The 24,217-nt window shown below is 42.6% G+C and overlaps 1 protein-coding gene across 1 annotated transcript in view; it reads left to right on the plus strand.

Annotated features, from left to right (window-relative positions):
- Positions 1-907: 907 nt before the first annotated feature.
- Positions 908-24,217, plus strand: part of fa2h (fatty acid 2-hydroxylase) — a 31,500-nt gene continuing 8,190 nt past the window's right edge. The window contains exon 1 of the mRNA XM_030730552.1: positions 908-1,307. Coding sequence (XP_030586412.1) covers positions 1,026-1,307 — 282 coding nt within the window. The 5' untranslated portion in view covers positions 908-1,025. The remainder of the gene's footprint in view (positions 1,308-24,217) is intronic.

The following is a 24,217-nucleotide window of genomic DNA, read 5'->3' on the forward strand; positions in this document are numbered from 1 at the left end:
AAACACAAGTTCTATCTGTTTTTCGATAATTATGTTACAGACAGCGGTGAAAATAATAATTATAATAAGAATAAGAATTCTGCCCTCTGTTCTGACTAAGCACTATAACCGAGAAACTTGTGTTTTATAAAATAAAATAAATTATAATTACAATTTTGTAACACGCTGAGTGCGGGGAGCAGTATTTTCGTCACCACGCGAACGCATCCGCAGTCACCAGACTGAACCAGCTGTTTGTGAAGATAAAACTCGAGTGACGCTTTAAAAACTTCAGATTGCGCATTCACCAGCATACATTAGACTTTTTTTTTTTTTACCTGAACATCTAAGGTGTGAAGGTGACGCATGGTCTGTTATAAAAGGAGTGAGATATTTATTTAACCTTGATAAACTGTGCTGCAAATGTCATATTTCTTATTGATCAGGAAGTGATGACCGACATGACACATCTTAGTGCTTGTGATGTCATCCGACTGACATCCATTAAAAGGTTAATTTGAATTAATCGCCATGAGACACATTAATTTTAAGATGATAAACTAATGTAATAATGTTTTTTAGCTGAAAGTTTGGTCTACACAGCAAACTTCTTTTATTTAACAGCAACAGGTGCCTCGGGATAGTATGTTGCATTCAGGGAGCATGAGACATTCGGGTACTTTTACTTTTAAGTAAATATAAGGCTTTTTTTCTGATTTAATATTGCTAATATTGCCAAAATAATAACACTGTAATCGTGAAGCAATAATAAACAAACATTGTGGCACATTATTTAGAAGTTTTTGTGCACATATGCTGCTGCGATTGTAATTTAGTCTCTACGCTACTAAATACGACCTTTATTGAGCTCGTGAACGCCTCACAAAAATCCCGCCCCTCCCGTCCGTGTCTCGTGGACACCCGGAGTTTAAGATCCTCTGGGTGTCAGCAGCAAAGTCAGTTCATTAGTCAGGTCGACGGCCCGCTGAGGAGGTTTTGGCTTCAGTCATCAGTTCAGGTGGACGCTTTACATCTCCACTAACAGGATGTCACCGTCCACGTCCCCCCGGTTCTTCACGGAGAGGGAGGTGGCCCGCCACTGCACCGAGGACTCCTGCTGGGTGCTGATGGGGAGCAGGGTGTACGACGTGACTGCCTTCTTGCGGATGCACCCGGGTGGGGAGGCACTAATACGCAGCCGCTCCGGCAAGGACGTGAGCCAGGCGATCGAGGGACCCCCACACCGGCACTCTGAAAACGCCCGGCGGTGGCTGGAGCAGTACTACATAGGGGAACTGGACAGAGACAACGGCACCGACGAGGCACAGGTAGAGCCGGGGGTTCCTGACCCACACCTACCTTCCTACCTATCTGTCTGCGTAGCTACCTACCTAGCTAGGATGACATCACTGACCTCAGAGTAAACAACTTAAGAGAAAAAAGAAGAAGTAAAATACTTTGCCGCTCTTCTTGAAGCTGCTTTAAAGTTTTGTCGAAGTGTGTCTCATAGGGTAACATGCTTAATCTCCCCCCTTCTGCTTAATTAGTTAAAGGGGCTTTAAAGGCATGATCTTAAATCTTCAGGAGTTTCTAGCATGTTTGAGATACATGTCATATTGGTTACGTTTTATTTCAAACGCAGAGACAGCGGAAGGAAAGTAAGGAAAGGAAAGCTCTCTGAGTAACAGGTGTAAACAGGTGTATAATGGTCTCTCATTTGACTTTATTGGGCGTTTTCCTCCTGCGTTAAAGAGGAAAAAGGAACTCCTCACTCCCCCCTATTTGCACTCTGTTGATAATGGGGGGGGTTAGTGAAGGAAAGCAGTGCTTGTGTAATCCCTCTAGGAAGGAGGGAGAGGGCCAGGGAGGGGCATACAGGTGATATGGGAGACCTGTGGGTTTGGGGTTGGGTGGGTGTGGAGGGGTCAGACATGTTAATGAATGATTCAAGACCTGTGCCTTTGTGCCTCTAAGAAAGGAAGAGAAAGAAACTGGTTTGGCTTGTCCCAGGAGGAGCGCTGCAGGCTGGGGAAATTGTGGGGAAACTTAGCATTTCTCCCTGTAAAATGAATCCACACCCAAACCTCTGTCCCCTGTGTTTTTTGTGTGTGTGTGTGTTTGAGAAGGGAGTTTGCATAAATCTCATGCTGACAGAGTTGTCATTTACATGGCTTGCCCACTCTCACGTGTGTTCCTGCCTGTTGGTTGCATCTCTGTATGGAAGGTTTACATAACTGCAGTAACAAAATAGTTGTACGTTCGAGGTTCGAGCGTTGCTCACTGATAAGCTGTAACTACAAAACAACTGATTTTTGGACTCCTTTGTCTCTGTCAGCTGTTAGATTTGCACATGCATGTGGTTGGCCAAGGGGGGGGTGAAGCTAAAGTGTGGATGAGCGTGCTTTGACTGCATATAAGTCAATTTGGCCCAAATAATGGCAGCACCTCTTACTACCACTGGATTCCCCTCACTGTAGCAGTCAGAGGGTTGAGTTTTCCTTTAATGTGTCATCTTTAATGTGTATTTGCTTGGGCTTGCTGGAGGATTTGTGTGTCAGTTATCTCTACACAAATTTTCACACCATTTCACGTGATGTGTTTGAGATGTTTGCAGCTAAGAAAGTAAAGCCACTGTTGTCACTGCAAGAGGAAAAGTCAGTAACACATTTTCAAGACTTTTGATTTAAACTGACTTCATTTTCTCAGGACTGAGGTCAGTGACTTGTCAGGCTCTGGACGGACGGACAACCTGTTCTGCTCCTTTCCTGCTCCTTTCCATTTTTATCCTTGTAAATTAAACTGTGAATTTGCATTACTCACAGTTCACAGTAATCCGAGTTTCAGTCTACTGACTGAAAGAAGCCATTTTTAGCTGCTTATGCCCTTAAGGATGACCCTTAAGCCAGCTTTCTTGTGAATGGCTATCTCTCGCAAACAGGTCTAATACACTGATGTACATAAAATGGCTTAATGAAGAGCGTAGAGGCAATTAACAGCAGGATTGAAATAAAGAAGAAATGAAAGAAGACCTCTATGTAGAAACAAAAAAATATGAAATGACACCCACCCACGGTTACCAGATTAACGATATCTGCTCTCAATATAATATAGAGCCAAGAGGAGATCATTTTGACTGGTTTATTTTTCTTAATGATGATGATCTGGTTTTTTTTTGTTTGTTTGTTTTGTTCGTTTTGTTTTTATTATGGGAGTGAAATTCTGAAAGTATAAAAAGGGTAAAATGAAAAAGTGGGCCACGAGATTTTGATCAGTGACTCAACAGGATATTCTGGTCATTAATGAAACATCACATTTGCATTGTTTGTTCTCCATTCATGGCTGAAGAACAAATTCTGCTCACTCTCTCTTCATTTCCTTGTTCTGCCCGAGAGGACTGCAAATGTTAAACTTAAGCCTCATTTTCTTCTCTTTAATGATTGGCCTAATGGCTTTAAATGGCAATTTCACATACCAGTGCAGAAACATGGTGGAGCTTCGAGTCACAATGTGACTTTAAAGCAGCTTTAGCTGCTTTTTGATGGAATCATGTTTTAATGATATTATATATAAATATATTTGTATGTGATAGAGAAGAATATAGCATATAACTCTGAAGCACCCTCAGAAGATCAGTGGAAGTTTCATCATCACAGTTTGAGCTTTAGATATAAATCTAAATTATTATTATTATTATTATTAATAGTAAGAAGTACATCTTTAATAGCAGGGCATGTTTAGTGTAGAAGAATACTTAATTTCCTTCTTTTTTCCTCTGCACTTTGATCTCAGCTTGTGATCATAACTCATGATCTGAGTATATCATAAGAAAGTAACATCCTAGTCCCATTATTCTGGGTTAAGCACGCAGTCTGTGCTCTCTCATAGGAAAACTATAAGACTGTAAGCAAATGTTATCTGGAAAACTGAAGGACTTGTAGAGCACTGTTTGAGGAATCTGAGACGTAAAGATCACCTGAGATTATCACTCGAGATGTTGCTAATATTTTAGTCAGCAGTTGATCTGCGGCTGGTAGATGCTGCATTGCAGTCACAGCTGCGGGAGGCACGACAGCTTCGTGTGTGTGTGTGTGTGTGTGTGTGTGTGTGTGTGTGTGTGTGTGTGTGTGTGTGTGTGTGTGTGTAATAGTTGCACATTGCACCCATTGATAACCAGTGTTTGAAACTGCTTTTTTTTTTTTTTTTTTTTTTTCACGTTTTAAAAAAATAAAACAGGAAGTAGCACAGTTTGTTCTGACATAAACAGCTCCAATAAGGTGTTATCATAAATTAACTGTCTTTGTAGGCACTAGGGTTGTCTAAAAAATGGATTCTCAGATACTAATCAACACTAAAAATTACTATGATATTAGATACTCATTTGCAGCAGTGTTGATGCTAACAGTGGCATCTTTGCCTCCACCAGCTGAAGTAGTTGATGTTCACAACACCTCAGAGGTCAGTAAGGCTCCCATTTCAACAACACTATAGAATTCAGCAGTTCTCATAGACGTTAACCCGTCCGGTGCTCACTTTAATGTTACCACTGTTGGCAGTTACACGATAAGCCATAGCCATAAATTGAAGCTCGACCACAGTGCTGGTCCCAGGCCCAGATAATTGGGAGGGTTGTTCCAGGAAGCACATCTGGCATAAAATCTTTGCCAAGTCAAACCTGTGGATCCATCTGCTGTGGCAGCCCCTGAGGAAATAAGGGAGCAGTCGATCTGAGAGCCACCTCGGCCACCTGTTATGTTACAATTAGGGTAGCAGCTAGTGGCTAATAATAAAATGATACCTCAGATATTTCCAGTCCGACTAAAAACTATTGTTTCTCTTAAAGCTTGAGGCTGAGAAAAAGTATCAGCAACTAGACCGAAACTCTGGCAGCCTACCTTACCCACTCTGTTTGTGGAGTTGGTAAAATATGAGTAAAATATGTAAATGAGCCACCAGAAGGACAACACTCTCAGCTTGTAAATACTGTGGTATCAGTGCAACTTAAGTGAAGCGAGAACTCGCATTCATCAGCGTGTCATTCACAGGTACACCTTTGCGTGTCCTGTGCTCCTGCCCCTTTAAGGAACTGAGCCAGCACTGCCCATCAGCCTCTGGAAAGGATGTGGAAATACCTGGATCAAAAATGCTTGACACATTCTTCCCATTTTTGTGTCACTCAGCCTGTTCGTCTTGCTTTTTCATTCTGTAAATTGACTCAGAAGTGTAAGCTACTTCCACAGGGAGAGAGGACAGAGGCAGGCATGTTAGTTCCTGACATGCATGAAAATGTAGCTGCATAGTTGTGACCTTTGAAAAGATAGTACCTCTATTGTTAAATGAGAAACTCTGAGGTATTATGTAAATGAATGAACAATGGAAAAGCTGAACAGTGTGAATATATGAAGGAGAGCAGTGTTGGTACAACAGACTAGTTCTGTACTTTTTAGAGAGGAGAGAGGATGTAAAGTAGAGTGTGTCTTGATGGTGGCTGTTAAGGTTTTGATGGATGGGATCCCGGAGGGTGACCGCATGGAGCTGGTGGAGCGTAGGAATGCAGATTCGTGTGCACGGGCCTTTCTCCACTCAGTGATGGGATTGGATTTTATCATGGGGCACAGAGAGGAACGAGGGGAAGGACTTAATACAATGTAACCATGTTTTAATGTTGTTATTAATCTTAGCTGCCATGTCGGTAACATTCTACCTGCATTCAGAGCAGCACGATGGTTATTTATTAAAGACTTTGTCCTTCAGAGGAGGTCCTTTGACCTCCAGTTTGATCCCTGATCATTCAGTTTTTACTGTCTCTCAGTACCTGTATCATCTCCACCTTCCACCACACTGTTCAGGTGAATTACCTCTTTTACAACTCTTAAGAGCCGCTCTGCCTTTATCACCATAGTGATACATTACCAGGAACATTGTTTACCTTTGCTGCTATAGAGACTGCAGACGCAGCAATTAGTGCTCAGGTGCAGGCCTCAGGTGGCTCATGTCATCGCCAGAGAAACACCTAAGGAGTGGGGTAGATGGTGGGGGTGGGGGTTGGATGGACGGTCAGTGGGGATGGTAACAAACATATGCCTGGAAAATGCAACTGATTTAGGTCTCACAGGAGTGACGTTTAAGTCTGTCAGTGGACTTTTCTCTTATTGATTAGTTGATTAATGATTCATTTCACCATGGTATTTAAAAATAATTCTTTTTCTTTAATGCTCACTGGTCTTTAGTGCCTTGAGGTGACTGCTGTGATTTGGCGCTATATAAATAAAATTGAAGTGACGTCTATTTGGGTGTGAGGCCGTGCTCATTGTTAAATAGTTTTAAACCTGAGAGTTGTCGTCCATAGTTACCCTGGCCTAAACTCTGCACTTTCAAGATATGCTATTTTTGGCTCTTAAAAAAATGCTCTCCCTTTTAAGTTTTGTTTTTAAGTTTTCTCACTCCCAAACAAGTCCATTTTATTCTCTGGTGAAATAAAGTGACCTGCATAGCTTTAAATCTGAGTCCTCAAACCAAGCCGTTGGTGTCTGTCCATGGTAACCACCATTATTCAGATTAAGCAGAATTAAGTAGATAAGACACCAGTGGGTAGTCATAGGATATGATGCACATGTTAATTTTTTTTTTTTTTGTTTGTTTGTTGTTTTTAAATTTGGCGCATAGGCTATACATCAGCTGGGCATCAGCTCATCTTTTTGTTTTAATATTCTACTTCACAATAAGACGTACCAACTATTGGACAGTTTTTAAAAGCCTGGAGTTACATTTTAGGGTTAGGGGTACTTGTCATGGCTGATGAAGCCTTACCGGTGATTTGTGCTTCAAGAAATCTACGCCGTAACCGGAAACCCCTCTGAACCTACACCACAACCTACGACTTAACCTGACATGCGCCTCCTGATAAATGTAGCAACACGTCGGGTCGGCGCAGCCTGCAATGATAGACCTGTTCAGTATCGTCGAGTCCTCCTGTGCATTTCTGGCCAATTTTTTTTTTTTTTTTTTTTTGCTGCTGTTTTTTAATTTATTAGTGAGGGAATAACAATGATCATCTCAGTATGAGGAATAATAATCATAGCATCAAAATAAGGACTCACAAATGTCAGTAACTTCCCGATCGCTGAAACTATCAGAATAAATGTGCAATGAAGTGGAAAAACTAGAGGGACAAATATGTCTGCCATGCTTACCTAAGAGTTGCTAGTCATTAAAATTCCTTCCACCCAACTTTTTTCTGTAGCTTTACACAATTATATAAGTACTCTTTGTAGGCCTTGGTGGGGCTATGTGTACAGATTTGGTGAACACAACAGGTTGGATAATGGCTCAGGGGGAGAACCCAGCACACAGACACACATGCATATACTCAGAGGTGTGTTGTTGCAGAAAAACAAACAGTTGAAAGGTGTGGGAGAAACAGACAAGACTTTCAGGCACACCTAGAGAAGGTGGAGGAGATGAAAAGAAAGGGCCTGAAGGAGTTTGCCGTATTATCTGTGAGAAAGTGGAGAGAAAGTGTTATCGATGGGGATATTTTGTGTCCAGTGCAGCGTGGCTGCTCACACTGCTCAGTGTCTCTAGATGAACTTTTCCTTCGGGGAATGCCGTGAAAAGACTCGGCTGACAGCAGTGCGCCGAGAGCACGAGATAAATGTATTGGATATTAGGGGACCTTGCTCCTGCCTTTTTGCTCCCTGTATGAATCAGCATATTTCTCTTACCTCTCACTCAAGGTCTCATTATGTTATGAAGCACAGGTCTTTTGGCCTGGGAAAGTAATAATAAGAGTTGTGGTCATAAAGTTCATGGATTTTGACCTTTAAAACCCCCCCCCCCCCCCCCCCCCCCAAAAAAAAAAAAGCAATTTCACTTGTGCCGCCGCGATTCCTGCGTTTGACGTTTGAGCACGTCAAATCAGCAGCTCTCTGACTTGATTGTCAGGACGAAGTCAAAGGCAGCCAAACCTGGCGGTTGGGTGAGAAGTGAAGTTTCGGTGTGCTCTCTGTCGGTTATGAAACAATGACATGCACTACAGTTCAGTTAGGCTTTTACCTCGGGGATATAACTATAAAACTCCTGATGAATTTATGGTGCACAACCTCGTGACTGTCAGGGGAAAAATGACAATCCTGCTACAGGTTGAGCTTCTGACTGGATGTGCCACCTTCTTGCTTGGGAACTGCCAGCCCCTGCACTGAAAAGTCTCTGGGTTGTAGTCCGAGATCCGGTTTTATCACCATCAGCGTGACATGAAATGTGGTCAGCTTGACACGGAAGTTGGTGTGTTTGCCTTCTGCAGGTGTTTGAGGTCAAAACAAATGAACACAATTTTAGAGCACGATCCTAAAATGGCAACAATGCTGGAAGATGAGCACAAGTTCATCTTCCCAAGATTTTTTGATTTTTACTGGTAGGTGCACACAGAAGGATCGTATGCAGGCATAAACTTATTTGTCGCGTTAATAAAGTAGACCTACCTTGGTTACCCTAAAAACCTTGTTTCACACTGTGTCACAGCACAGTGCCAGCTTATGGTTTTGCTGCATTAGAAAAATACAGCTCTGCACTGAATAGGCTCTCTGCTTTTTTTGTTTATGTATCATCAGTTCAATCTCTGTATTTGGTGCTCGTTTGACAACAGCACGCTTGCATCAGAAAATTGTAGATATAAAAATAGCACTGCAGGCCAGAGGGGGAAAAAATATGCAAATTTGACATTTGGATGATCTGTGCTTTTTAAGGTAAGGTAGCACCTATAAAATGTAGATGTACAAAATTTTTAATGTTGTTCTTGAAGTCCACCTGAGCAGTTCAAATATCTGAATAAATATGATTTGCCAATAACCTGAACAGGTGACACGTGCACGTTTAACCAGGTTACTTCCCCAAACAAGTGAGAACAGAAGAATGAATCATGCAAGTGTGTGTGATGACTGAGCAGGGATAATATTAGATGAGGTTGGTCTGCAGAATCCAATACTCAGTGCCTCAGAGTCTCACTGTGCTGCGTTCCATTATGGAGACATTTCCACCATAGATTGTGTCTTTTTTTTTTTTTTTTTGCATCAAACTCATTGGTCCCAAGAGGTCAGAGGCAAGAGTGCCTTTTAATAAAGTTATTTAAACTTTAATTGTAATCTCATGACTGATTTGAAGGCATTCAGATCAGATCTTCTTGCTGTCGTGTTTCGTGGACCAAAAAAAAAGTACGTAAAGAGCATCACAGCATGGTGAAGGTGAATTGTGTTTATGTGACATGACGCTTTGCTCACTAGTTAACGTGTGCCTGTGTGTGGTAACACAACACCATCTGAACAAGCTGGCTAGCTACACAGAGCCTTTGATTCTTGCACCAACAAACACACAACGGGGGGGGGGGGGGGTCTTGAGTCCTGGTCATTCAGGTTTGACTGGTTCTTTTGTTGATCTTGTAATCAACACACACGTACATGTGTGCGCGCGCACGCACACACACACACACACACACACACAAAGCCCCCCACCACCCACCCCCACCCAAACCTGTGGTGGATATGTGCTCCGCTTTGGAGAAGGTCTGCCTTTCTAGATTCCTCTATGATTTGGCATTAAGCACACAGATACAGGTACAGGACAAGCCTGTGTCACACAAGCCTGTTTACATTGTGTCATTTTGAAAGGTGGTGGTGACAGAGAGGTTTACACAGGGACTTGTTTTCTACTCATTTCTTCCTGTCCAAGAAAAAGAGGAGTGAGAGCAGTCAGTATACAGCCCCAGTGCTCCCATTTTCATTCTTTTATTCCTTTGCCAAGAGAGTTTGCACTGGAATTTTGTTTTCCTATCCAGGCAGTATCTCTGAAAACCCTGACCACAAAGAGGTATGGTAGTTTTTGAGAAATAACTGGTTAGTTGGGTGAGAGGTGAGGTTCCGTTATGCCTTGTGTTGGTTATGATGCAACAGCAATGATGCACAACCTCATGACTTTCTGGGAAACAATGACAGTCATTCTACTGATTTAAGCTTCTGACCTGATGCGCCACCTTCTTGCTTGGAGAAGGTTATCATTGGAGGTCGTAGTTCAACTCCAGAACCTGTGACCTGTTAGGCTTTTAAATAGGTACTGGTATCAACATCATAAATTAATGAATGGGTGTTTATTTGACAAAGACAAAATAACAGCATGTTCTTTAACTAATTGATATTATTTTATTCCAGCTTAGTGTGTAAGTCTCTGCCATGCTTTGCTGCCATTTACAGTCTGTTTCACTGCGTCTGCACCGTCCAAATACACACTAAGGTGCAGCAAGCAACAGATAACACTTGATTGAGAACACTTATTCCACTTGATGACAACTGGTTATACAACTGTACCTACAGTGGAAGCTTCATGACAAGTGTTAAACCTAAAGAAGGAGCGAGAAGCCTGTCTGTGGTCCCCTTCCTTGTTTGTGAATTCATTTGATTGAACAACAAACTAGTGCAAGCAAACTGAGGACCCTATGACCCTAGGACCCGTAATTTCAGTCTGGTAAAAATCTGATTCCAGATCAGCTCAAATAACTGTCCATTTTCTTTTCCGGGTGACCCACAAACAGACCTGAGGACAAAGGGTTTGGCCACACTTATCCTATTCCTGGTGTGTGTTTGGCTAATTTGGGAGTGGTGGAATATTTCAGCAAATGCATAATGCCTGTTGAGTAATATAAATAATGGGTGCAGGTGCAACTGTGGCTACATCTGGGAAGAGGAGAGGTGTCTGTGTTTTTCTCTGTGTGCAGCTGTGTAGGAAAGAGAGGTGGAAGTGTGTTCAGCCTTCACATGTGTCATGTGACCCACCACCCTCCCCCACCCCCGATGTCATTGTTATCAAATCTAAAAAGTAGGAACAGGCTCATTCTTACAAATGCGTAATAATAAGTAAATAACTTCAGGTTTTCTGTAAAAAGTGTGACTGATGTACATGCATGATCCTTTTTCAGTATTATCAAACCCTGTATTGAACTTCAGCCTTTATACATGTGTTCTATTAGGCAACGGTGCCTGGCACACCCTCACATACGCGTGCAGGCACACACCCACACGGTTGTCACAGGTAGTTTTTCAGAATAGCTGCTCACTTATCAGGTTTGGCTTCAGGTTTTTCCAGGTTTTGCGCTTTTGTTTTTACACATTTAACTCCCATGCTGGGCACAAAATCTAATACATATAGTTGATGGTGTGTGTGTGTGTGTGTGTGTGTGTGTGTGTGTGTGTGTGTGTGTGTGTGTGTGTGTGTGACGTTTTTCCTCTTCCTTTTTTTTTCTTTTTTTTAATTGGTTATGCCTGAGCCTGATGCCGGGTCTATCTTGCTAAATATTTATCACATCTTTATGGAGGTAATAAACCACATCATCCTCGCTTAGTTGGCTAATTTACCTTTCTCATCTGCTTTGTAACTGTAGACTAGAGGGGTTATAAAAACTTAACACTTAAGGTCACCTGTGGCTCTTTTACCTTAAAGGGTATCTATATGCCCTTAATTTTGTCGTGTATACTGTTACAGTGGTGCCGGTGCCTATTAAGCATGGCCAAAGATTCGGATTATGAGGTCAGCATATGTGCTAGTAATCCCTGTGAGCTAAAAATTCAGGCTTTGGACTGCCCTAAACGCCCTGTTGTAGGGTTCGTTTTTTTTCTGTTCGTGGCTCTGTGTGATGTCACTGAGTTCTGGTTGTCGGCGCAGAAGCTGCACCCATTTGCTGTTCTGTTTGCTAAGGGCAGCTAATCTGAAGAAAGTTTCCTTAAATGAAGAGGTGCTAAAACAAGTTGTATCAGACTGTAGATGAATTGAAGGGCTGCACCAGAGGTGGCAAAAGTACAGACATTGTGTTGTTAAGTAGAAGTACCGATACCTGTGTTAAAAATACGCTAGTAAATGTTGAAGTACTGATTCAACTTCTTTACTCAAGTAAAAGTGAAAAAGTATACTCAAAGTAAGAAAGTAAAAGTATCTCTTTGGAGGACGTTTCTACCAGATATGTTTGTGCAAAGCTAACTGAACCTTGTGCTATATTAATATAATAATAAAACAATATTATTACATGAGAATACAAATGTTATTTTAATCTAAATTCTAATTCCCGTCCTCTCCCTTACATCTTTCTCCATCTCTGAGTGAACTTCTCTCTCTGAAAATACAGCTGCTCTTCTTTTAGCTAGCAGACCCGCTGTGTGATAAACTGCACACACTTTGTGTTTTTGATATTTGTTGAGCATTTAGAAATGTTGAAATTACCTGCAACACGTTACTCCCTTTATTTTCGCTCCTCTTCTATAGCACTAACTAAGATGCTGAAGTACCGCGACTACAACTTACAGATATCTGCACACGGTCCGGCCCACTGTAACCCCTGAGCACAGCGCTATAAGTGATGCATAAATTATATGGTTTTGCCTCTTTAATCTCTTTGTATGCGATAAGCCCCGGGGATGGTTACACCAGTATGATTGTCCCTTAATGTGTTATTGTTCCTCCATTTGGGCTCAGATCGATTTGATGTTGTATGCGAGTGACCGGAAATAAAAACTTCCCTCAGATGTTAAACCTAATGTAACGAGTCTGCTTTGAAAATGTAAGGAGTAAAAATGTAGGGAGCAAAAGTAAAAGTTGTCAGAAAAATGAAAATGCAAGTAAAGTACAGATACCTGAAAAATCTACTTATGCACAATGGTGCAGCCCTGAGGTACTGGGCTGCACCACTTCAATTCAATTCAATTTTATTTATATAGCGCCAAATCACTACAAACAGTCGTCTCAAGGCATTCTATATTGTAAGGTAAAGACCCTACAGTAATTACAGAGGAAACCAAACAGTCAAAGCGACCCCCTATGAATCCACCCCATGGCCTTTTGCTGCATGTCTTCCCCTTCTCTTTCTCCCTACTTTCCTGTCTACTCTTCACTGTTGCACTGCCCAATAAAGGCCAAAAATTCAAAGCATTGCTGCTGATCATTATACAGAAGGTAGCATGAAGTTACTCGTGGTGGTTTACTAGAAATGCAGGACTTGACACACAGAAAAAAGCAGATGGGTGATGCTGCCTTCAGGGAGGGAAAAATTGGTAATGGAACCAAAATTGGTGCCAGTGGGTGAGATATCTAAAATTTTTTGTTTTGATTTTTATGATCAAAGATATTAATTGACTCTAAGATAACTGTTGTGTAACCTCCTCGCTTTTCCAGTGATGCCATATCTTTTAATTGCAAAATCTTGACTCCACCAACCAACGATGACAAAGTCTGCGTGCAGGAAGGCTACCAGGAGAGGACAGCAACACAGCCTTTGCTCTGCACACAATTTTGTCCACCTTTAGTTTCAACACTCACCCTATCAGCAGTCATAAAAGCCACTATAATAAAACCCAGTGATGGAAATATCTACGCACAGCTTGACGAGGCGGCGGGGTGGGGGTTACAGCTTTTGATGGCGAAATGGAAAACCATTTTAAATGTATTGTTTTGGTTTCACCACAAAAAGCACAAAATCAGGCCAAATAATCTATGAGAGGACACCAAAGCTAATGGTTCTGGGGTTGTTTTACATATTTTATATTATGTGGTTGTGTTATCTGGTTAAATTAATATCTGCTGGCTGTCTTATAAGACTGTGGTGTTTGGTATTAATATTCTTGCAAACAGAAAGTTTGACCTGCAGGTTGGGTGGTGGTGTTGGTGGTGTGTTCACTCTCTTCTGACATCATACAGAGCCAAAAGTAGAAAAAAAAAAGTCTGAAATCAGACTTTTGGAGGCGGGACTATCTGCAACACATGTTGATCGTGTTATCTGAAACTTTGGCCTTGTTTTGCCCTTCTGTTAGAAGGGTGCATCTGCCATTGTAACATAAGGGCAAACGCATAATAGGCATAATAGGTCTTTGTGTCCTCCTCGCTGCTCTCAAAAAATGTTTAATTCCCTCTCACCACATTCATTTAACTCATCCACCCACAACCCCCCCCCCACAGACACGGACTATAGTTTCAGTGTTGTGTTGGTACCAGGCCACATTTACGCCCCACTCTAAACATCTCCTTTGTTTTTTGTCTGTCATTCTTGCAGATTTCTCCCCCTCCTGCTGGGACAGAGCGCCGCTTATGTTTTACTCCTCGATCACATTCACCCGCCGTGCCCTTTTGTTAACGACGCATCTTTGAATCGTTTTCTCATTCTGAAGTGTTTCCTGATGCTTACTGATGTTAAGTAACCTGATGCTTAGTAACCTTAAAACTTCTCATTTTATCATGAGAGGCGAGTCTGAGCCAATGACCTTCATGAGCTCTGGCATTTGTGGATAAAAAAGGAATCATAAGGGATTCCTGGTGGTTTCGAATGCGAGTATAACCTTGTTAAATGCTTTTGACTCCATTGTAGAACAGTATAATGAAGGCTCTCAAGTGTCCCTCTTCTTTCTAATTCAGTCAATAGGTGTCATTCTTTTTTTTTTTTTTTTTTTTTTTTTTAAAGCCTGTCATGTCTGGTAGATCTTGCAAGCAGAACTGTGATCTGAATGCGTTGTTGTGCCAAACATATTTGCTATTTCAAGATGAGCTCTATAGGTTCTCAATAGGCTCTTCTTGTTGTTGTTTTAACCCTTTATTTTATTTATCTGAGTTATTTTTCCACATACTATGTAACAGCCAGAGCTGACAGGCTGAAGAAGAGGAAAATAAAGAGAAGAAAAAGGGAGAGAGAAAGGGAGCAAAAAAAAAAAAAAAAAAAAAAGGGGAAAGAGCACAAGTCTATTATCAGATACTTCATCACTTTAACATATAAAAAAATACTATCAATACTTGCAAAAATAATTTGTGTGTGAAAACAAAACTAACAAAGCATGTTACGCACACCAACAATTTTGTTGAGTTGTGATTGAGTGGGGCGTTTGTGTCTGTGTCATGTTTGTGTCTGTGTCATGGAACGTACTTACCAATGAGGGGCAAAACGCTGCAGCTCCACCCATCAGAAGCCAGAGGCAGGTACGGAAAGCCCCCAGAACCCCAGGCCACCAGCAGCCCACCAAGAGCCAGGAAGACCCCCGGCCACTCAGTCCAAAGACAACCGCACACCTACCCCAGCAGACGGGAGAGGGTGGTCTCAGACGGAGCCCCCCCAGTCGGGGCGCGAGGGCTCCAGGGAAACCCAAGGCGATGAGAAGCCAGCCCCCCCCCAGCGGCCAGCCCCCTGCACTGGCCGGCGGCAGGGCTCCCGGGCCCACGGCACCCAAGGGACCCGCCCGACCCTCCACAGAGCCCCCCCCCCCGCCGAAGAAGCCAACGCAGCCCCGCACCGCACCCCCCCGGGGGGCAGGCCAGTACCCACGCCAGAACACCCAGCCCCACCCAGGAACCCCGAGGCACCCCCATCCCAGGGGGGTAGGGGGGAGGAGGCAACCAGCAAGGAGTGGCCAGGAGGCAAGGCACAAGGCCCAGACCCAGGTCCAGCCATACATACAAACACACCCAGACACCCGTGTACACATTTATACACGATACTCATACATGCCCATACATACTTACCCACACACAGATATGCCATACATACACATTCACTCACCCACCCATACTCACGGAGACGGTGACAAATACACAAAGACACACATTCATCCATAGCTACCCACCCTCTGAAGGCGGGGCAAGTGGAAACCACCCCAGGGCCAACAGCGACCCCAGGACGCCACCAGCCCGGTCCCCAAGGAACCACCCGACCCCTACCCCGGGCGAGACGCAAGAAATCGGGGTGTAAGATGACCCATCCACCCCTCCTCCTCCCCAACTTGTAGGTCTATGTGTTAATGTTTGTGAGTGAATGAGGTGTATAGGGTGCAGTTAAAATTGAGGGGACAGTTATGCCACAAGCGCCAACTGTTGGTCGTCAGCGCTTGCCCACACTGCCCCCCCAAAACCCTCCATGTCTAAAGTGCAAATAAAATTTGGAGACAGACAGTGACGAGGATCCGAGTGGGGCCACCTCAGCGGCCCATCTCATCAACCTCTGAGTAACATGCCTGCCCCAAAGGTCCTATGTGTATCAGGGTGTAAGTGTGTATGTGTTGTGAGTTATAATGACTAAAGTGCAATTAAAACGGAGAGGCAAGTGGTGGTGCAGCTCTCCACGTGGCCTCTCCATCCTACATCTGTGAGTGATGTGTATTCTGTGTGTGTGTGTGTGTGTGTGTTTGTGTATGGGGAGGGGGAGGGGGGGGGGGGGGGGGGCATATGACCAGGAAAAATCCTGGAAGAAGAGAGCCAGCTGGCCGCTGGCTCAATAGGCACCCCGACCTCCCACACCCCAGCACAGGGCAGGGGGAGGTGAGCCCGGGGCCGCGGTGACAGCATCCCGGAGCACTGCAGCACCCGAGGTTGGCGCCCTCGCCCCCACCGCAGAGGGCGGCCCGCTCCTCCTAGATGCCCATTCACTCAACAATAGACACAAACAGGCGACAGGACATACTGGCCTGGGCATGGAAATGCAGTGCCCAGTCCCCCCCAACCACCCCACTGCGGCCCCATCCCCCACCCCACCCCCCTGCAATGCAGGCACCCCAGGGCCCCAAAAGCGTAGACCGGACATCCCGACGTCAGGCCAACCCACCCCACCCGGCGGCGCGGCCGGGACAGCAGAGGCCCCCCCCGCGCCAGGGGGGGCCCACCGGGAGCCGGGCGCGGCCCCAGTGCCGGGGCCCCAGACCCCAGCCCCCAAGCCATACAGGGAAGACCAGCCAACCGACCGAGGGCCGGCACCACCCCCCCAAGCACCCCGCCCACACCCCAGGACCGAAGGCAGCACCATCCAAGCCCCCACCACCATCAACCAGGACAGGCACACAGACATCACCAGAAGGTCGCCCCAGGACCCCAGCCTCAGGAGGCTACCAGCTACCCAGGCCCCCGGAGTCCCCCCCCCACCCCCCCACAAGCACATCAGGAGCAGAGCCCGCAGCCCACCACCCCCACTAAGTAATGGAGCTGAGCAGTGGGAACCAAAGAGAGTCAAATTCCTCCAATTTGTTTTTAGAAGAAGCAGACATTCTCTCTAAACTAACATGATCTACTAATAAATTTCTGTACTGAGTAATACATAGTTTATTTTTTGTCTTCCAGTTCATGAGGATCATCTTCTTAGCGATGCACAAGGCAGTAAGAACTATGTGTGATATAGGTGTCATTCTTGATGATACGATGGGTGAAAGTCATTGCAGACATACTAATTATCTCACCTCAGGCCTGAGGAGTGTACACAGGAACTCCTGCATCAGCATAAACACAAAGGTCCCACTTCCTCCTCTGTTTACTTAATTCATCTGCTGTTCAAACGATGTACAGACTGTGTCAGAGTAGGTGAGGAAAACTGAGCTGAAAGGTATGAAACAGACTGGAGGAAAAAAGGCATTGTGGTTGATTAGTGTTACCCAGGAAGGGTGAGGAGAAGGGGGCAGGTTTGTTACCTAACTCCCAAACCTCGTTGAAACCCTTACCTGAGTTACGCCATTTGGATTTCAATTGCAATAAAAAGATGAATAGCCATGCTTTTGACTCCTAGAGGAGATCAGCCACGAGTACTTTAACCATAGTGGAAAATCAAGCCAGCCTTAAAACACAACTCTTTCTGGAAAACAGAAAGCATCAGGTGTGCATGTTCACGGTCAAGACTTCATGAGCAGAGGAGGAACTCCCAGAATAGGCCTGTGATTGCTGTTCCTCTTTGCGGCAGCTGATAACACATGCCGTCATGATGGGGTTTAGATCTTTTCACGTGACCGATCACTGTAGCTGCCTTCACCCACTGACTAATTCCTAATGTCTTCCTCTGAACTGTGGAAGAGGAAGACGGATCATCTGCATCCATCTCACCTCATCCTCAGCATCCTCCTCTGTCACACAAACACTTTGCATGTTCTCCTTCACTACATCCATGAACCTCTGTGGTCTTCCTCCTGCCTGGCAGCTCCATATCCAGCATCCTTTGCCCAATAATCACTTCTCTACACTTGACCAGCCCATCTCAGCCTTTCCACTCTAACAAAAATTCCTAATTTACATTCCTTTATTTGTGAAATAGGTTTTTACATTTGTGGTCTAGATTATGTTTAATTTATTTCACTTTATTTCCTACATTTATCTCCATTAAGTGAACACATACCAAGAGCAAAAATCTGTTGTCTTTTGTGAGAAATGACCACTTCTCTGAAGTTAAAATTTACTGTTTACATCAACAATATTTTAATCACTTTATGTGTGATCACCATCATAGTGTCTCTGTCGTCCTGTCTCCCTCGCAGCAGATGGCCGCCCCTCCCTGAGCCTGGTTCTCCTGTTTTAAAGGGAGTTTTTTCCTTCCCGCTGTCGCCAAGTGCTTGCTGGAGTTTTCTCTGTATTATTGTAGGTTCTTTACCTTACAATATAAAGCGCCCTGTGATTTGGGGCTATATGAATAACCTGTGTTTATAAAAGATGGCCACCGTGAGCATGTTTCTTAGTGATGTTTAGTGAGATGTTTTAACATGTGGATGGACTTGCTTGCCGAAAGTGTCCAGAGAAGAACTGCAGTGCTCCTACTGTTTCTAGGCATTAATGTGCTGGAGGTTTCCTCTTATTTCCACTACAGTTGAACCATAGAGACTGGTTACAGCTGGGAGTTTGTTATACTTTAGTAGCATTTTGATTTAATGCTACATTTGTTGCAGTGTGGTTTTTCTTTTTTAGTGCTGTATACCATCCAGACCAACGACTCTTACCCACTCATGAATGCTCTTTCCTCCTCAACTGCCTGTTGTGGCAAAACCTGCAGTGTATATACAGAAATAGAGAAATTGCTTTGAAGCTGTTCTGGTGGTTTTTTGGTTTTGCTCTTTTTTTTTTTTTTTTTTTTTTTTTTTGTTTCCCTAGAAATTGTCACCCACCTACTCACCAGCACTAAATGGCTCCATTTTACATAATTAATACTCTTAATGCTCTTTTCTTTAGATAAGATTTTTACTTAAACTACAGAGTAAAATGTTTCTTGATGGTTATTTTTAGTGGATTCATTTATATTTGGCATTAATGTTTTGTGTATGATGAAAATACTACCTTATAATTAAAAAAAAAAAAATTGGATGGTAAGCAAATGAGGTTATGGTTTGGATGTTGGCACACACTCACCTCAGACAGGCACAGAAGTTTGGGTTGTTAGTATTTATACATCTGTCTTTTTCTCCGTTTAACAATTATCTGAATTGCTAAACTTCTTTTTTTTTTTCTTTTTTTTTTTTTTTTTTTGCATGAATGGAAAATAGAGCCACAAAGGAACACTACATCTGGTTAATTTTGTCAGAATATTCAAAATTAGCTCTGATTCACAACTTAAAGTAGGTCCCTCACAACCTAGGTGGTTTTATTAGTTTCAGGTAAACTGCATACATGGTTTGATTCCAGGAAATAAAATGATTTGCTTGCTGAATGGCAACAGGACGAGTGCATGAACATATGGTGACATAAACTGATCTGTGATCTTTGTCAGTCTGCCAAATGAAATAATGGTTAAAGATTATTAAGGACGTAACTCCAAGACGAAATTGCAGCCAGCACTTGAGCACTGACCCCCCAACCCCATATCCATATACCCCAAATTCATCATATGAATTTGAAATCTTTTTTTTTTCTTTTCTTAATTTGGAAGATAACAGATTTACATGAAGATACCTATTTCGTTTTCCAGACATCTTCCTGGTTTCCAGTTTTATCAGTAAAGAGGGAACAAAAAACAGCAAATAAAAAGGAAAACAAAAGAGGACCAGATGGTCACTTAAACTTTGTTTTTTCTGTCCTCTTATGCTGTTCAATGGTTCACTTTAATTCCATTTTATTATATAGTGCCAAATTACAATATAAAGCACCTTGAGGCGATTGTTTGTTGTGAAGTAAAGACCCTACAATAATTACAGAGAAAACCAAACAGTCAAAATGACCTCTATGAGCTGCACTTGGTGACAGTGGGAAGGAAAAAACTTAACAGGAAGAAACCTCCAGCAGAACCAGGCTCAGGGAGGGGGGGTCATCTGCTGAGGGGGGAGAGACAGGACAAAGACACACTGTGGAAGAGAGACAGAGATTAATTACAATTAATGATTAAATGCAGAGTGGAGTATAAACAAAGTAAATAAGGTGAATGAAAAGAAACAGTGCATTATGGGAACCCCCCAGCAGCCTAGGCCTATAGCAGCATAACTAAGGGAGGGTTCAGGTCACTGATCCAGCCCTAACTATAAGCTTTATCATAAAGGAAAGTTTTAAGCCTAATCTTAAAATAGAGAGGGTTGTCTGTCTCCTGAATCCAAGCTGGGAGCTGGTTCCACAGAAGAGGGGCCTGAAAGCTGAAGGCTCTGCCTCCCATTCTACTCTGAAGTATCCTAGGAACCACAAGCAGTCTGAGAGCGAAGTGCTCTGTTGGGGTGATATGGGACTATGAGGTCTTTGAGATAAGATGGGGCCCTGATTATTCAAGACCTTTTTATGTGTGAGGAGAGGGATTTTAAGTTCAATTGTGATTTAACAAGGAGCCGATGAGGAGAAGCCAAAGTGAAGGCATATAGTTACAAAAAATAGTGATCACTGAGTTCATTATGAAATTGCTTCCTGTGTTGGTTATTCCCAGTCAGGTGCAGTAGACGAACAGCATGAGGAATACCTTGTAACCATGGCGCTGTGGCTTTAAATTTCCCTAATGACTATTTGTATTTATTTTTTTGACATGCTACCCAAGCTGTAGCTGTGATTCTTTCACATGCCACAGAAATGGCCTTGTGAGCTACTAAGCTGCCACGTGCCACCTTTTCAAAGGTGGATGTAAAGCCTTGGATGGCTTCAGTGGGCCACGCATTCTGCCCTTTTACTATCATAAAAGGTAATCATTACAGTTGGTTTAGTTAAGATTTACCCCTCATTTAAAACCTTCAGTGCTTAAAGTTTGAGAGATTTCATGTGTTGACCTCAGTTGTCTCTTTAGTCAGTAAATCATCAGTCCTCTTGTTCTGACCTGAATCTAATTCTTCTGTAGCAGAACCAATAACAAGTATAATTAAACCAAATGTATCCAAGGATTTGTTTCACCTTTACAAAAGAGAGAAAAGGGAACTCAAGCGTTCTGGGCGTGTAACTGGAAGAGCTGCAGATTACTTGGGCAAATCCAGTGTTTTCTAAGTTCTGCTTTAAATATTGCAACTGAACCAACTGTAATGATTATTAAGTAATTTAACATCTGACAGGATAAAATAACTTGAGTTTCTACATTATTCTTGGATTTGGCTCGATGACACACACCCCCATTGCACAAATTTGATCTGTTTAATTTTCAGTTTGACTGTTTTTATTGCACTTTTTGTTCCTCTTCTCATAGCCTGGTGACAGTCTTCCCTTTAATTAGCCGAGTCATGCAGAAGAAGCAAAAATGCACCAAAAATTTTTGGTGCATTTTTGCTTATTGTTGAGGTTTGAGGACCTCAACAGTAAGTCTATAATCCATGTAAAGTTGATGGTATCTCTGGGTTTGAAACGAACTACTGAAAACAGAGTAATTTGTTTTTATTTTGTAGTTTCTCTTATCCAGCAATCAGACTTTCCCAAAATGCATAAATGACACTTTTTGGACACATAAGCAACAATTGCCGTTATTATTCTAATAAAAATACAGAATTTCTCTTTTTCAACGTAAAAATGAACTCTAACACTAAATCAAGTTTTACTTCAAGAACAGGAAGGGAAGCTCAACTGGAGGATTAAAACTAAAAGCTCCTCTGTTGTTCTGATGGGTTGATGTGAGCAATTGTTTCTATGTACTTATTTGTTTCCACAGCCTGCTCCTTGGAGAGTAATCCTCTGAGCTGTGCACTGGGTATGAATTGCTCTGTCAGGGTATTCTGCTACAGAGGGTTCACATGAAGGGTGTGTGTGCTGTCTCAATTTAAAATGTTACTTTAAAGTGGTAGTGTGTGTGTGTGTGTGTGTGTGTGTGTGTAAAAATGGTATATTTATTTGAAATGTCAGAAAGTATTGATACATATCTGGTGAAGCTTTGCTGTGTAACCAGATGACTAATGAGAATTTTGTCATTTGTTACTTTTTTAGCAGTTCTGTGAATATTGATTACAATATTTTCTAACATTTTTTGGCACTGGGGTGTCATATTGGTGTTTATTGGGTCTGTATGAAAGAAAAAGCTTTAATTATTTCAAATATGTTCAATTAATTGAGTTTGAAGTGGGAAAGGAAACATGTTAGAATAAAAAAAACATAAAAAAAACCCCCCAAAAAACCCAGTGAATCAGAATAAAATGAGATGCTAAAAAACCAACAATTTGCTAAAATGAAACAAAACACCACAGAGACAGAAAATTGGTTACAAACTGGAGAAACTAAAAGACACAGGAGCACAGCAGAGGGTTCGAGGTAGCATGTATTTGAGGTCATCTGTAAGTGTGTGTTTACCAGCTGGTTGTTTTCTGAAAAGCCCCATGTTGTTTGTTTTTTTTTGTTTGTTTTTTTGTTTTTTTTTGTTCTTGAAAATGGTAAATTCAGTGCATCATCAGTTCTGGCAAACCAGGAGTCAGTCTGATCAGCTGATCTCCGTGTCAGTCCACATCAGCTGACTGCTCTGTTGATACTCTTCTCTGCACACTATTGAGAAACCTGTCTCTAAGGCAGCCACAGCCAGCATACAGTTGCTACTGCCTCTGCAAGCCACTTTGCACCCTCCACCCCAGCTCCTCAATCTGATGCTTCGGTATTTCCAGACGTGATCGTTGTCATGGCTGTTGTCCTCTGTGAGGACATCCTGGTGCTTATCTCCCAGACTTTTGGCTTTTGTGCATGAAGGTTTCCAAGAACAGAGCCATGCTACCAATACAGATTCCTGCGTTCTAATCCTTACTTTTTGTTACAGATAAAAATCCTGATTTGTTATCACTTTGGTGTCACTCAGAACTGAGTTAAGAAATCAGGAAGGTTTTGGTCATTATTTTTAACTTCTTTGAAATTAACCTCCTTCTTGTTAAGGTCTAGTTGCAAATGATTTCACGTGCTCTGAGCCCTGATGGTGAGTCTGTAGGACCATGGTCGCTAGAGCTGAGTAAATCTCAGCAGGCAGAGCGTGTGCAGGTTGAATAAAAGCGGCGTGGGAATCGAACACTGGGGCACTCCACTCGTTACGGCGATCCGAGTTCAGATTTAGGATCACTAGTGGCAACAGCAAAAACCCAGATGTACGTTATGAGTTGAGCCATGTTTTTGTTTTTTGGCAAAGACTGCAATGAGATAACAGCAGTAAAAAAACATTTTTTTTTTATATATCTGAATCAGTATTCAAACAGATGTCATGTATCTCAGTACAGTAAAGCTTCTTTTGTGACCCCTGTATTTTCTGCTATAAACAGACTGCAAACCTCTAGCAGCTCATCTGGGATTCAGGATCATTATCTTCATCCCCCACCAAATAAAAATGGGCCACAGTTCCTCCCATTTTAATGAAAATTGTTGGGATATCTACATTCCCAGCAATAGCCATCCTCACCCTGAAGTCACCACACCTGCAGGATTCATTGATGGAACAAGACTTGAGTCACCTTTGGTCGACGATAAGTGTAAAATGGGGCAAGGTAGCGCTCGTTACACATCGCATTGCTCACCGGCTCACGTAGGCTATGGCTGCTGCTGATACAGAGGGAGTGTCTGTTTATTGCTCTCACCGTCATAAAGCTATCTCACTGCTTGTTTTGGTGTGTGCGTGTATGTAGGTGCATAGGAAGACAATGAAATGGAGGTGGGATAGTAGCTTTGAGCCAGCCAATAGTTTTTGCTGCTGGTTTGTGTCACCAAAGAGGTGATTTTTTTTTTTTTTTTTTTTTTTTTTTTTTTTTTTTTGATATGTGAACCACACTAAACAAATGACACAGTGAACACTATACCCAACGTCTTTATTGTAGGCTTTCTCGTTTATAATATGCCTGCTGCTTAAAAAAAAATCGGTTTCATTTTGTGCGTTCAAGCTTGTTCTAATAATGTGAATTATCACACATTTAAAAAAAAAAGTGATAATTTATGACCTTTGGGTGCAACTATGGAAGATTAATAGCTGAAAAAATGTGCTGATCTCAGGATTTATTGTAGTGTGATTAATAACATAATGCAGTAAAGTGTTCTGTGGTCACAGTCCTCCCTCAGGTTAAAGAAATGCCTGAGAGACCAGGGCGAG

This window comes from Archocentrus centrarchus, chromosome 6, assembly GCF_007364275.1.
Source record: "Archocentrus centrarchus isolate MPI-CPG fArcCen1 chromosome 6, fArcCen1, whole genome shotgun sequence".
NCBI lineage: Eukaryota > Metazoa > Chordata > Actinopteri > Cichliformes > Cichlidae > Archocentrus > Archocentrus centrarchus.